The sequence below is a fragment of the Salvelinus alpinus genome, chromosome 3 (assembly GCF_045679555.1).
Source record: "Salvelinus alpinus chromosome 3, SLU_Salpinus.1, whole genome shotgun sequence".
NCBI classification, from domain to species: Eukaryota; Metazoa; Chordata; class Actinopteri; order Salmoniformes; family Salmonidae; genus Salvelinus; species Salvelinus alpinus.
In genome coordinates, this window is record NC_092088.1 from 30,048,527 (window position 1) to 30,064,087 (window position 15,561).

Genomic DNA, 15,561 nt, shown 5'->3' on the forward strand with positions numbered 1-15,561 from the left:
TGTTCGAAAGAGTGTTTCTTGTGGGCTTGGTTGGATTTGTCAATTTCTTCCCCCCCAATCTCCTATGCAGTTGGTAGACTGCATGTCATCGAAGGACGCAGGCCTTCTTGTGGTTACGGGTTTACAACAAACACCGACCTCATTAAGCCAGAGCTGAGGAGAAAGAGGGTTTTTAGCGTAGCCTAGCAGCTCATTGTAAACAAAACATCCCCTTCTTATCCTGACTGTTGGCCCTCTCCTCCATTTTCCCCCCTCTATCTCAGAAGACAAATACAGCAGGTTCAGATATGGGACGGAGGGGTTGAGGGAGAGGCGTTAACTGTGGTGGGGAGGGATTTCCCCTGTGCGTGCGAGGAGGGCGGGTGGTGGTATGTGTGTTAAGACTGTTTGAGGCGTTTCCGGGGCGGTCCCAGGAAGGGGTACTGGGCCGAGGCCAGTGAGCGGTAGGCTTCGGCCACCAGGTGAGGATGGGACGCCACCATGGACTTCCAGCCCGCCGTCTCCATAACCTCGGCAGCATGGCTAGAGAGAGAGAGAGGGGGGGGGACAATTTCAAAAACTAAAATGTGCACTGGGTACCCTGGAACAAGATTAAGAAACACTGGTATAGGAGACTGCTAGCTCGTTGTGCACCCCCGAACACACACAGTAGTTAACTCACTAGTTGATGAAGTCCACAGCCTGTGTTTTGAGCTGGTCGGCGCTGTGCAGGTCTGCCAGGATGAGGATCTCTGCAGCGTTCTCCACAGACAGACTGGTGCACAGCGCATCCTCACACATCACCTTCAGCCTCTCAAGAGCATACTGAGACGCACAGAGAGACAGACAGAGACACAGATGGATGAGGTGGGTTAGGGAGAGAAGGAACATGAAAACGAGGACAAACAAAACACTAAGGAAAAATGTATCTTCTATGAAAATTGTTCTTCTAAGTGACAGGCAATGTGCTCAGGTGGAGGCATAGGGTTTTTACAGACACAATCTTTCCATTAGAACCTTTCACGGGTATTGTACAGGGCTCGACAACCCTCCAGAGCAGTTCATCATCCGTGTCAGAGGCCGCCTGGGCTTGTAACACTTTGTTTTGTAATAATGCAATTTTCAATCGAGGCTAAATAATTGATAGGAAAAAAAGACGAATTCCTGAAGCCATTAGTTCGTTAAGTAGATTCTTTATCACACTCGCGCCGCACACATAACCTAGTTTGAGCGGAATAATCCGTCAGGTAGCCAGAGAGTGCAGCTCTTAACTGGTTGTCGCGTGGAGCAGCTCACAGAATTCAAAAAGTTTGGTCTGAAGTCTTGGGTGAGTCTTTACGATGCGCAATTCAGTCATCATTCTCCATTTGAATGAACATTTCTTAAGGCTTTCCCAACAAATCTTCCCAATTAAATGTTTACTGCAAAGTAGGCCTACCTGGCAGAATGATACTACTACCAATCTTGGGGTATTGGTTTTGCAAACTCTGCCGTCACATGTAGCCTACACTTTTAGTGCATTGGCGTACAGTACAAAAACACAGTACAGAAATACAGCTAGCCAAACAATGGTCTCTTGCTAGGTGCACAATTGAATTTAAGGACAACTACACCTCCTAAATGTTTATTTTTTATTGTTCCATGAATTTAGCAAAAGATACGATTTTATAGTGCCCTACAACAATAGACTGCTGACTGTTCAAAATCACTAACAATAACACCCTTTTTACCCTCCAAACAATCTATGTTAATATGATATTGACAAGTTAAATTGTAACTATTTGAGTATGGAGGGTAGGTCATTATAGGCTATAGGCTACATACTCAGACAGAAAACTAAAGATAAAATGTAAATTATGCTTTGAGTTGGCACTGGCCCAGTATACTGGCAAATTTACCTGAATGTCAAGCCCTGTTTCAAGAGTAGATTCAGCCCAATTGCGTAATTTTATATAAATGGGGTACACTGTACATTTCACGTCTTTATAAACATCAGGTTTGAAACATATCCTTCAATGTATTAGTGTTATTGAGGGGGAAGAAGAAGGGGGAGGCATTTCAAGGACATTGTTGGAAGGAATATTTTGAAACGGTGAGGAACTGCCCGATTCATATGCAAACAGAAGAAAACCGGAGGGGCTATCAGCATTTGTACAATAAGAAACACTTGAATTCATTTTCTGTGTGTCTTCATGAAAACGACCGTGAACTTGTCCCCAGAAAAAAATACAGTTTCGTTTTCCATTGTGAAACGTTGCTACAGTGGGCTCTACCGAAGACCACTCTAATTTTTTTACATGACACCACAATTTGCATACCGCCCCAACAGATCCACTGATGAAGTAAACGCCATCGCACTGCTCTCCCACCTGGACAAGAGGATTACCTATGTAAGAATGCTGTTCGTAAATTACTACAGCTCAGCCTTCAACACCATAGTGCACTCCAAGCTCATCACTAAGCTCAGGGCCCTGGGTCTGAAGCCCTTCCTGTGCAACTGGGTCCTGGACTTCCTGATGGGCCAACCCCAAGTGGTGAAGGTAAACAACAACACCGGGGTGTGTGCTCAGTCCCCTCCTACACTCCCTGTTCACCCATGACTGCGTGGCCATGCACATCTCAAGTTTGTTGATGACAACAGTGGTAGGCCTGACTACCAACAACAACAAGACAGCCTACAGGAAGGAGGCGAGTGCCTTGGCAGAGTGGTGCCAGGAAAATAACCTCTCCGTCAATGTCAACAATACGAAGGAGCTGATTGTTGACTAAAGGAGACCGAGAGAGCATGCCCTCATCCACATCAACAGGGCTGCAGTGGATGGTCAAAAGCAGAGGTTGGGACAGAAGGAACAGACGACCGGAAAATAACTAAATCAGAAACGAAAGTGATATCTATATTGTTCCGGAAACAAACAGTTATTTTAAAAGCATGAGAACCGGTTAATGTTCTTTCACATTCCGGACATTTTTTTCAGTCCCACAAAACACACAACAAGGCTCCTATAACAAAGCCCTCACTCTGTCACTCAGAAAGGTATTCCAGTGTCTGCCTGTCAGTTGAAAATCTTTGTGTGCATGTGTAGGCAACGTGGATTATCTTTTTCAATGCTAGTTAAGGATACTATAGTTTTCACATTTCACATTGAATTTATTAACTATAAAAAGGAAAGACGTGTTTTTAATTCGGGTTCCGCTCTGCACACACACAAGCTTGTTAGCTCTAGTCCAACTCTCGGAAGTTCAAAGATATTCAAAAAGTATATCTTCCCCCATAGAAGCCGCTCCTCCGTAAGTATAATTCTGTGGGCCTAATTAAGATAATGTATGTCATAAGATCTCCAGCGCTTCAAGCCAAGCCTCCTACTCCTTCTCCACCCTCTCTCGCAACCCGCAAAATTCCAGTCGCAACTCACGCCCTACACTTGGTTGTCCATTGCGCATGTAAACAACTATAGCCTAGGCAGCCGATAGCGCCCACGCCTAGGCTAAAACAACTATAGTTTGCCCGCTCCATAGCAAGCTGCTCTATCCCCGGTGAAGTAATTTAATGTTGAGCTAATGTAAAAAAAAAATTTTTGTTAAAGGAACAGAAAGGAACTATACAAACCGGTACTTTTTGTTGTTGTTCGAACCAGTTCAGAAATGCATTTTGTAGGTTGGAAGAATGGAATGAAACAAATAACCCAACACCCTGCAATTCTATCCATTTTGCTATAGGGGTTTGTAGTGTATTTATATGCTGTATTCTTCACATAGCTCATTCTAATATTTCTACTACTGTAAATTGCATTTTAGTTACACTGTTTACACACACACACCACATATTGAATTATATTCTGAATTCTTGAGTTTACTAATCCACTGTATCTACTGCTGTACATTTAATTCCTAGTACATCTTGTGTAAATGCATCTGGTGTAGATTGCATTTGGATTACTGTTAGTGCTATTCGGGTTGTTAATTGGACTCGTTCCGACATTTGAGTTGTTGTTCTTTCTTTTGTTGTTTTATTTAGTTGATTATTTGTGTACCTGTCTTGACATTTTACTGCATTGATAGGTGCTAGTAATATAATCATTTTGCTGCACACGCTATAACATCTGCTAAACTGTGTACGTGACCAATGAACTTTGATGCTTCCTTGTCGCTACGGGGTGAAGTTTCCCCTAGGTACAGATCTAGGATCAGCTGCGCATTTAGTTTTTGCCCTAGCAATACACAGTGGATTCATATAATAAAAGCTTAATAATGAGTTGGTTATTTGAATCCGCTGTGTAGTGCTAGGGCAAAAACTAAAAAACGTGCGCCCCTTAGGATCCCCCAGGACCAAGAATGGGAACACTGGTCAAGGGTCAACTTCACCCTACCTTGTCAGCGGCTGCTAGAAGGTCGTCAGCCATCTTGTCCAAGTTGGGGGCCTTGTCTGTGTAGATGAAACACATCATCTCCTTGAAGACCTCTGGCTCCACGTCGTTGATCTCCACTCGGTTCTAGAGAGGTGGAGAGAGCAGGTGAGAGAAAAACGGTGAGGCAGAGAAAGGGGGAAGGAGAAAGCCAGAGAGAGATTCGATACATGTAAATTGCACATTTTTAGTAGTTTAATATTGATCCACGTGAGAGGAAGCCGAAGTGGAATAACGTACAACATGTGCATGATACATGTTTTTGTGGGGAACTTTGAGAGCTGCCCTTTCAATTACAAAATAGGAAACACAACTAAAACATCAAAGAGAAAATAGATTTCGGCGTCTTCCCCCTCATCGCTGTTCATTGACCATTGTGTGTCTGAAATTGTAAAAGGTGGACCATTTCTTTCGGGTTTCAAAAAAGTTCAATTTGAAAAAAAATAATAATAATAAACCTTGCTCCATGACTGAAAAATGGCCTTGTTTTCTGAAAAGGATTTCAGAATGGTTGAGGCATCTCACACAATTTAATTTCTTATTGTTGCAAGCACACAAAGGATAAGAAACGCAATTCCTGGGATTGGCCTGCTTTGAGATGATTTTATTTTAGAAACCCTATTGTTGGGTTTCGTCAAACAGCCTTGTGCAATAGAATGGTCTACGAAACACCTTTCACTATGAACTGACAGTAAGTCGCTGCAGATACTATAAGTATCTGCATTCTGTTAAATTATGCCATTACACCAGCAGATTGGGAATAAAATAGTGAAACAACCATTTTTTACAGAAATGTTTTAAGCCAAGAACAAAAAACATGACTTTGAAGTCAATATTATAAAAGAGGATGATTTACCTGGCTAAATAAAGCCAGGTATATATTTTTAGACGTACAAACATGTTAAGAGGATCCAAGTGAAGGAAGATTGAGGAAAGGGGCCCGACTCACCTTTTTGCTCTCCTCCATCTCATGCTCAAACATGGCACTGAAGACAGGCGAGCGTGCTGAGGAAAATACAAATATTTATTTAGATTAAAAGATTAGATCATGCCACTGGGCCTCAATAGAAATTGGAGGCGTCTGCATTTTATGAATGTGTGTGTGTGTGTGTTCTGTCTGTACCTGCTAATATGGCTTTGTGGGCCTGGAACTCCTGCCCGGCCACACACAGGGAGCAGTCGGTGAAGCGCGAGTTCTCCCACAGCCCGCCCAGCTCATCAGCCAGTCTGCAGTCAGGCACCTTCACCATGTTCATGGTGTTCTGACCCGAGATGTTCACAGAGTCCTGCACCACACTCACCTTGAGAAAACAGAGGCCGCGTTTAGACAGGCAGACCAATTGTAATCTTTTTTCCGCTATTTGGTCTTTTGATATCAGATCTGAAGACCAATTTGTGAGAAAAAAAACAGAATTTGCCTGCCTGCCTGTCTAAACGCAGCCAGAGAGTAAGCCCACCAAACCAACCTGGTCACAACAATGTGAAGCCACTAAAGCTGCTCTGTCTAAATACATACGGCCTTAAGCATAAATCAGCAAGTCCACAGATGATGAGAAGCGATAGTCCGGAGTCCCATTGTGACATATCTATGCGGCTCTGACACCACCATCTGTGGGGGACGCACAGCCCGAACATGCACCTCCCCACAATTCCCAACAGACATGGCTCCGGTAAGAGTCCTGTTAACAGCTGGAAAAATAGCTTGAGCTGCACTGAGAAATCTAAAAGTATGAAAGCCAAAAGTCCAATATTCTAGAATAGTTTTGGACTATGATAGACGCATTGCCCAACGATCAAACGGATCCCATCAAAAAGAGACATTTATATTAACTAAGCCTTCCAATGTGCTCCAATGAAACAAAGACAACCACATCAACCCCCAAAAACAACTAAATCATTTAAAACAATGACAACCGCAGCAGCCCACCCAACCTCAGAGACATGAATAGCTGAGATACAGGGGGAATGTAAACCAGGCCACCTGAAATGAACACAAAGGACAGTCTGTACACTCTTGAATTTTCCCCATCTTCTTGTTTAAAGGAACATTTCACTACAAAATCAAAGTTTGTCAGATGTTTTCAGACCTGAAAAAATAGCCTAATGTCTAAAGATGATTAATTGATTTGACAGGAAAATTTCCCCTTTTAAGCCTGTCTCATTTAGTGGAATGGAGTCTTACCTCACAAAACAAGGTGAGCTTGTCGTCAGGCAGAAGACCGTTGGCCTCGTCCAACAGGAAGTCTCGGCGGATGAACTTCTTAAAGCCCCAGTCCTTCCCCTGGACAAACCGATATGCTCTCTGGCTTTCTGCAGAGCCAAGGAGAGAGGAAACGTTTGTGAGAAACACTTCTATTTATACATAGACTCATGTGTTGAACTAGAGTAAGGGTTTTCAACAGGCACGCGGCCGATGAGCCAAATCTGGCCGGTGAGCTGATTTGACCCGCTAAAGGTTGTCTTGATAATACTTAAACAATTTGCAAATCTACTTTAGTTTATTTCATGATGTACACATTTGCAGCTAAACGCTGAATTGCAATGCAGACAAGAGAGACCAATGACAAAAATGTTCAAGCATACTATTCTATAGGGGTTTGCCGATCTGGCCATACTCGTATTTGTAATCGTATCGTATACTCGTAAACGTAAGTGCTTCAAAATGGTTCTTGGCAATAGCCTAGACCTACCTAATAATCTCTTTGCATGTTCATAGACCACAAAAAGCTCCAGGCACAGCGGAGGTGTGTGTGTTCTCAGAACTTGCAGCAGGCATGTTTGCTGTCACTCAGCATGCACATCATGGTTTCATCTTTTTTCCTACATCCTCGCCCACTTATTTTTTATCATATAAACAGCTGGCAGCAACAATCTAAATGACCAGAGCAAAACGTGCGAGGAGAACTGACTGAAGAAACTGTCATGCAATGAGGAGCTGAAGAGCGTTACAGCTGCGCTCTATCCAATCGTAGCAGCAGCATCAACATACAGCCTACCCATTTCTTTTTTAGACAGCTGAACTATCCAAGTGAGTCATTAAGAGCATGCAGCATCTCTTGAGAAAGATGCGACTTGAGAAAGATGCGTGCTGGCAGCTGAAATTACTTTTTTCCAATCACAAAAAGACTTGTATCACAATTGTATCTGGAAAATGTTCCATATATGTTACAACACTTGTTTTATCCGAGTACTCGGCACACCCATCCTATTCTTTACATTTCTCAAAGCTCTCCATCAGAGTGGCTACTGCTAACCCCACTCACCCATGGCTTTGGTCTCCTCTCCCTTGGCGTTGAGGATGGAGAACTTGAACTTGGCACGCACCTCAGCCTTGGGACAGCTAACCAGGAGCAAGTAGAGGGAAAGGTAGTCTTTGCTCTCCTCATCCAGCCCTTTAGGGTTCACCCGCAGACACCTGTTAGAATTATGAGCGAGGAAACAGTCAATATTCAACAGTTAAACACAGCACTCTCATCAAAGCGGTTAGCTACCATTGACACAAGAGTTGGGCTGCTAGCAGCAAAAGTTGCACTGGTGCCATTGCTAACTCTCCAAGCAACAACATCTGGTGATAATGCCTTAGTCATTGTGTCGAATTTTGATGGTCTTTCATAACAAATACAACATCTTGAAACATGTAAAGAAAAATCTTATCCACCACGCACCATTTGAGCTTGTCATTGGCTCCTGAGGAGAAGGTGGAGCTCTTAATGACCTCGCCCATCTCCTCGCGACAGAAGCTGAAGTTGTTGATGGTCCACATGTAGGAGAATTTTACCACTTTGATCTGTGGGGGGGAACGCCGTCAGAGATGGGAGGCAATATAATGAAGAGATGCGTGCTCTGACCTCCTGAGAAAATAATTATTCTAATCCCCAACCCCACACTTACACCCATCCCTTACCTGAGTGTAGCACCAGCTCTCCGCCACAGGCCCGCTGGACATTTCCGCAGGGGGAGGGGGACTCGGGACTCTTGACATCGCCAGGGTGGCAGCAGGTCGTGGCGGAGTGTGGGAGAATCTGTTCTTTCAGAGGTCCAGAATCACTCCAGAGTCTAAGATGTGTCGACAAACCTCAGGCGGTAACAATTTGTGCCCTGAAAAGACAGGGGACAGGTCTGAGCAGGACTTTCAAACGAACATGTTCCAACTCCTGACACAGCCTTATGTAAATAGAAAATTATCCATTTCATGTTTCTTTTTTAATTCCTGAATTATATAGACCACTTTCCCATCTAGCCCAGGCTAGCGCTCCCAAGTCAGCAGTCTGAAAAATATGCAATTGATTGACCTCACCAGAAGCCTAACCACCATGCAACATCCTCCATACAACGCCCAACAAGGATAGATGCTGCCCATATCTCATTAGTCTAGACCAGGGTTTTCCAAACACGTTTTAGTTTTTGCCCAAACACTACACAGATGATTTTAATAAATCAACTAATCATCAAGACTTAATCATTTGAATTAACTGTGTAATGTTAAGGGAAAAAAACAAAAAACGGGCACCCCTTGGGGTCCCGAAGACAAGAGTTTGGGAAACGCTGGTCTAGACTCATGTAAACTCAATATAATTTCAATTAATTCTCCCTAACTCTGTATGAGGCAGTGCTGCACGCCTAGAGATTGCCAGTGCGGACCATGATTCAGGCTGGATAAATTGTCCATGACCCTTTGGGGACAGCGGACGATTGATGCCCATGGCCGGGCCACTCCAGGATCAATAACCTCCACAATGAAAATTAAGTCTCAAAATGAACTGTAAATAAACCAGGGAGAGCTACTCCTGTGTGGAATTCGCTGCCGACAGATTGTAGACCTCCCAAGCGCTAGCGAGCCACACAAACAGTTTGTTGGCTTACTGCTCATTGGATGAGAAATGATGGACAATTAGCCTTGCTAACAAATTGACCGTGTTTTCTAAGCAGTCTGACAGTATACACTACATGACCAAAGGTATGTGGACACCTGCTTGTCGAACATCTCATTCCAAAATCATGGGCATTAATATGGAGTTGGTCCCCCATTTGCTGCTATAACAGCCATCACTCTTCTGGGAAGGCTTTACATTAGATGTTAGAACCTTGCTGCGGGGACTTGCTTCCATTCAGCTACAAGAGCATTACATGCTGACCACACAGGTAGCGTTGCATGAGCGAGCGTTGCAAAATATATGTACACATACATGTTATTCAATCATTGCACCCACACTGCTCACGAGCGTCTGCGTTGCCAGGTGCTAAAATTGCCAGGTGCTAAAGTGGATTCTATTTGTGGACGCGCTGCAAGTCCTGTCTCTCCAATCTCCTCATTGGCTTTTAGAAGTATATATCCCAGGACAAATTAGCTAGCAACAGCAAGCTAGCTATCTAAATACAAGGTAGTTATGTGTCCATGGTATCGCAACAGGACAAGTAAACCAAATATCTTGTTTGTATTTTCCTAGGATTCAAAGCCTATGTCAAAGAATTGTCATGGAGCACGTGTGCGACTAAGTTGAAAGATGTTGGCGCACCAAGAAATTTAGGAACAGAATAAAACATATTTGCGATATTAAAGCAAGAATCGTACATTTTTCTAGGTGCACTAGTGCTCCCAAATAAAATTCCAGGTCCCACAGCAAAATATTTAAGCGCATATGCGAGTAAAATAGTCACATTGTACAGCAGTGTAGAGCATTTTCCCCCAAAAAATGTTGCTGTCTAAAGAGCACAAACTTGAATGTTGTGCAAATTCTGTGCAACTTCCGGCGTGCGTTTACTGTGAACACAGAGGCTGTACCAGCTTTAAATGTACTGTTTTAACAGTGGCCAATTAGGCTACTGTGGCTATTTGATCATAATGTAGGCCTACCAGATGTAGAAATTTAGAAAATGTTCAGAACCGACACTGAATCGCAGGAGCTAACTTCTAGCTATGTAGAAGATGGACGGAAGAACACCCAGTGCTGTTTACCTGAGATGCCATCATCACACAGTCCTTCTCGTATGTGTCCGCTATGACTTCCTTTGCGTCGGAAAGAAAGGCTGAACAGTATTGGTTGTAGCCAAATTGACACTCAAATAATGGCTGACCAATGGAGAAGCATCATCCACACCTCCCACTAAAGCCCGCCCACAGCTGTTGGGTCAAAAGTGCACACGAAGAACGAGTGTTTAATTATTTTTTTTAAAAGCAACAACAAAAAAGCACTGCAAGCAAAGGGGGCAGCCTAGCCAAAATGGAGCGTGGTTGATAGCGAAATTAAATTGGAGTTTTGTTTTCAAATACATTTTTTGTTTGAAACATTTTTTGGGAATAAAATGCATACAGTTTATTGCTCTATTACAAAATATTTGATTGCAAATTATTATTATTTTTTTTTACTTTGAAGCATCGTTTTTTGCTTTCAGAACAATTATTTTTGATTGAAAAGAAAAGTTTTGCTATTGACAAAAAGACACAAATGTACCTCCATAGAACATAGTCCTAGAGAGAGAATCAGCAAACTCACACATGCACACCCCCGTAAAAGCACCCGTCAATCAAAGCCATCCGCGTACAGTCCTTTCAGAAAGTATTCAGATCCCTTGACATTTTCCAGGTAGGTTACAGCCTTATTCTAAAATGTATTACATTGTTTTTTACTCTCAATCTACACACAATACCCCATAATGACAAAGCAAAAACAGGTTTTTAGAAAAAGTTTAATTTATAAAAAAATTACTTAAATATCACAAGCATTCAGACCCTTTAACTTCTCTAGGGTAGGTGGCAGCATTCAACATTTTGGATGAAATGCATGCCCAAATTACTGCCTGCTTCTTGGGCCCAGAAGATATGATATGCATATAACTGGTAGATTTGGATAGAAAACACTTTAAAGTTTCCAAAACTGTTAAAATAGTGTCTGAGTATAACAGAACTGATTTGGCAGGCGAAAACCTGAGAAAAATCCATTCAGGAAGTTGTTTTTTTGGTTTTGTAGTTTTCTATTCAATGCCATTACAGTATCCATTGACTTAGGACTCAAATTTGAGTTAAAATTTCTACAACTCATCCAGAACGCCGCAGCCCGTCTGGTGTTCAACTTTCCCAAGTTCTCTCACGTCACCCCGCTCCTCCGCTCTCTCCACTGGCTTCCAGTTGAAGCTCGCATCCGCTACAAGACCATGGTGCTTGCCTACGGAGCTGTGAGGGGAACGGCACCTCCGTACCTTCAGGCTCTGATCAGGCCCTACACCCAAACAAGGGCACTGCGTTCATCCACCTCTGGCCTGCTCGCCTCCCTACCTCTGAGGAGGTCCAGTTCCCGCTCAGCCCAGTCAAAACTGTTCGCTGCTCTGGCACCCCAATGGTGGAACAAACTCCCTCACGACGCCAGGTCAGCGGAGTCAATCACCACCTTCCGGAGACACCTGAAACCCCACCTCTTTAAGGAATACCTAGGATAGGATAAAGTAATCCTTCTAACCCCCCCCCCCCCTTAAAAGAGTTAGATGCACTATTGTAAAGTGGTTGTTCCACTGGATATCATAAGGTGAATGCACCAATTTGTAAGTCGCTCTGGATAAGAGCGTCTGCTAAATGACTTAAATGTAAATGTAAATTGCAGTTTCTATGCCTTCCACTAGATGTCAACAGTCTTTAGAAATTGTTTCAGGCTTGTATTCTGAATAATGAGGAAGTAAGAGCAGTCTGAATGAGTGGACCCTAAAGTGTCACAGAGCTTTTTCATGCGCGAGACCGAGAGAGTGCGTTTCTTGTTTACCTTTTAAATTGACGACGTTATTGTCCGGTTGAAATATTATCGATTATTTAGGCTAAAAACAACCTGAGGATTGAATATAAACATCGTTGACATGTTTCTATGAACTTTACGGATACAATTTGGATTTTTTGGTCTGCCTGTTTTGACTGCGTTTGAGCCTGTGGATTACTGAAGAAAACGAAACAGCGGTTTTTGGATATAAAGAGACTTTATCGATAAAAAGGAACATTTATTGAGTAAATGAATGTCTGCTGAGTGCAACCATATGAAGATCATCAAAGGGATTAATTTTATCTCTATTTCTGACTTGTGTAACTGTTCTACTTGGCTGGTTACTGTTTGTAATGATTTGTCTAGTGAGCTATGTTCTCAAATAATCGTAAGGTATGCTTTCGCCGTAAAGCATTTTAAAAATCTGACACTGTGGTTGGATTCACAAAAAGTTAATCTTTAAACCTATGTAAAATATGTTTTGTTATCTGAATTTTTATAATGAGTATTTCTGTATTTGAATTTGGCGCCCAGCAGTTTTCACTGGCTGTTAAAGAGGTGGGACGCTAACGTCTCACGTACCCAAGAGAGGTTAATCAGTACTTTGTTGAAGCACCTTTTGCAGCGATTACAGCCTCGAGTCTTCTTGGGGATGACGCTACAAGCATGGCACACCTGCATTTGGGAAGTTTCTCCCATTCTTCTCTGTAAATCCTCTAAAGCTGTCAGGTTGGATGGGGAGCGCTGCTGCACAGCTTTTTTCAGGTCTCTTCAGAGATGTTTGATGGGGTTCAAGTCCAGTCTCTGGCTGGGCCACTGAAGGACTTTGAGACTTGCCCCGAAGCCACTCCTGCATGGAGTGAAGCAGGTTTTCATCCCAGATCTCTCTGTACTTTGCTCCATTCATCTTTGCCCCAATCCTGCCTAGTCTCCCAGTCCCTGCCGCTGAAAAAAATCCCCACAGCATGATGCTGCTACCACCATGCTTCACCGTAGGGATGGTGCCAGGTATTCAGACCCGTTCTCCACATTTTGTTACATTACAGCCTTATTCTAAAATGGATTTCAAAAATATATCCTCATTCTACACACAATACCCCATAATGACAAAGCGAACAGGTTTTTAAGAAAGGTTTGCAAATGTATTAAAATAAAAAACCTTATTTACCTAAGCATTCAGACCCTTTGCTATGAGACTCAAAATTGAGCTCAGGTGCATCCTGTTTCCATTGATCATCCTTGAGATGTTTCCAAAACTTGTACGTCCACCTGTGGTAGATTCAATTGATTGGACATGATTTGGAAAGGCACACACCTGCAACACTTTATAGTAAAACATTTATAAAAACCCTTGAATGAGTAGGTGTGTCCTAACCTTTGACTGGTACTGTGTGTATATATAGCCACCCTTTGCCTTGATGACAGCTTTGCACACTCTTGGCATTCTCTCAACCAGTTTTGAGGTAGTCACCTGGAATGCATTTCAATTAACAGGTGTGCCTTGTTAAAAGTTAATTTGTGGAATTTCTTTCCTTAATGTGTTTGAGCCAATCAGTGATGTCTTGACAAGGTAGGGGTGGTATACAGAAGATAGCCCTATTTGGTAAAAGACAGTCCATATTATGGCAAGAACAGCTCAAATAAGCAAAGGGAAACGACAGTCCATCATTACTTTAAGACATGAGGGTCAGTCAATACAGAACATTTCAAGAGCAGTCACAAAAGCAGTCACAAAAACCAACAAGCGCTATGATGAAACTGACCCTCATGAGGACCGCAACAGGAAAGGAAGACACTGAGTTCCCTCTGCTGCAAAGGATAAGTTCATTAGAATTACCAGCCTCAGAAATTGCAGCCCAAATAAATGCTTCAGAGTTCAAGTACCAGACACATCATAACATCAACTGTTCAGGGGAGAATGCGTGAATCAGGCCTTCATGGCTGAATTGCTGCAAAGAAACCACCACTAAAGGACACCAATACAAAAAAACTTGCTTGGGCCAAGAACCACAAGCAATGGACATTAGACCGGTGGAAATCTGTCCTTTGTGATTAAACTGGTGGAAATAACCTACTCTGTGTCTTCTTGAGAAGCAGAGTAGTTGAACTGATGATCTCCACATGTGTGGTTTCCACCGTGATGCATGGAGGTGGTGGTGTGATGGTGTGGGGTTGCTTTGCTGGTGACACTGTCGGCGATATATTTAAATTAAGGCACACTTAACCAGCATGGCTACCACAGCATTCTGCAGCGATACGCCATCACATCTAGTGTGCGCGTTTACATTTTTGAATTTTTTTAACAGTTATTTACCTAGGCAAGTCAGTTAAGAACAAATTCTTATTTACAATGACAGCCTACACCGACCAAACCCGGACGACGCTGGGCCAATTGTGCGCCGCCATATGCGACTCCCAATCACAGCTGGTTGTGATACAGCCTGGATGATACAGCGCTTATTGGTACTATCATTTGTTTTTCAACAGGACAATGACCCAAAACACACCTCCAGGCTGTGTAAGAGCTATTTCACCAAGAAGGAGAGTGATGGAGTGCTGCGTCAGAGGGCATGGCCTCCACAATCACCCGACCTCAACCCAATTGAGATGGTTTGGGATGAGTTGGACCACAGAGTTTAAAAAATATATATATATTTAACCTTCATTTAAATAGGCAAGTCAGTTAAGAACAAATTCATATTACAAATGACAGCCTACCGGGGAACAGTGCTTTGTTCAGGGGCAGAATGACAGATTTTTACCTTGTCAGCTAGGGGACTCGATCCAGCAACCTTTCGGTTACAGGCTCAACGCTCTAACCACTACGCCACCTGCCGCCCCCAAAAAGCAGCCAACAAGTGCTCAGCATATGTTGGAACTCCTTCAAGACTGTTGGAAAAGCATTCCAGATAAAGATTGTGCAAAGCTGTCAAACGCAAAGGGAGTCTACTTTGAAGAATCTAAAATATATGTTGATGTTTAAGCCTTTTTTGGTTACTACATGACTACATATGTGTTATTTAGATAATTTTGAAGTCTTCACTATTATTCTACAATGTAGAAAATAGTTAAAAAAAACAAAAAAAACTTGAATGAGTAAGTGTGTCCAAACTTCTAACTGGTACGTATATACAGTTGAAGTCGGAGGTTTACATACACCTTAGCCAAATACATTTCAGCTCAGTTTTTCACAATTCCTGGCATTTAATCCTAGTAAAAATTCCCTGTTTTAGGTCAGATAGGATCACCACTTTATTTAAAGAATGTGAAATGTCAGAATAATAGTAGAGAGAGAATGATTCATTTCAGCTTTTATTTCTTTCATCACATTCCCAGTGGGTCAGAAGTTTACATACACGCAATTAGTATTTGGTAGTATTGCCTTCAAATTGTTTAACTTGGGTCAAACGTGTTGGGTAGCCTTCCACAAGCGGCCC

At 42.7% G+C, this 15,561-nt stretch overlaps 1 protein-coding gene across 1 annotated transcript in view; it reads right to left on the reverse strand.

Annotated features, from left to right (window-relative positions):
• Positions 1-238: 238 nt before the first annotated feature.
• Positions 239-15,561, reverse strand: part of LOC139570539 (speckle-type POZ protein-like) — a 36,430-nt gene continuing 21,107 nt past the window's right edge. Inside the window, exons 2-10 of the mRNA XM_071392485.1 lie at positions 8,287-8,480; positions 8,048-8,169; positions 7,646-7,797; positions 6,565-6,692; positions 5,506-5,683; positions 5,332-5,387; positions 4,347-4,469; positions 662-804; positions 239-522 (exon numbers count right to left, since the gene is read on the reverse strand). Of these exons, the coding sequence (XP_071248586.1) occupies positions 378-522; positions 662-804; positions 4,347-4,469; positions 5,332-5,387; positions 5,506-5,683; positions 6,565-6,692; positions 7,646-7,797; positions 8,048-8,169; positions 8,287-8,364 (1,125 nt within the window). The 5' untranslated portion in view covers positions 8,365-8,480 and the 3' untranslated portion in view covers positions 239-377. The remainder of the gene's footprint in view (positions 523-661; positions 805-4,346; positions 4,470-5,331; positions 5,388-5,505; positions 5,684-6,564; positions 6,693-7,645; positions 7,798-8,047; positions 8,170-8,286; positions 8,481-15,561) is intronic.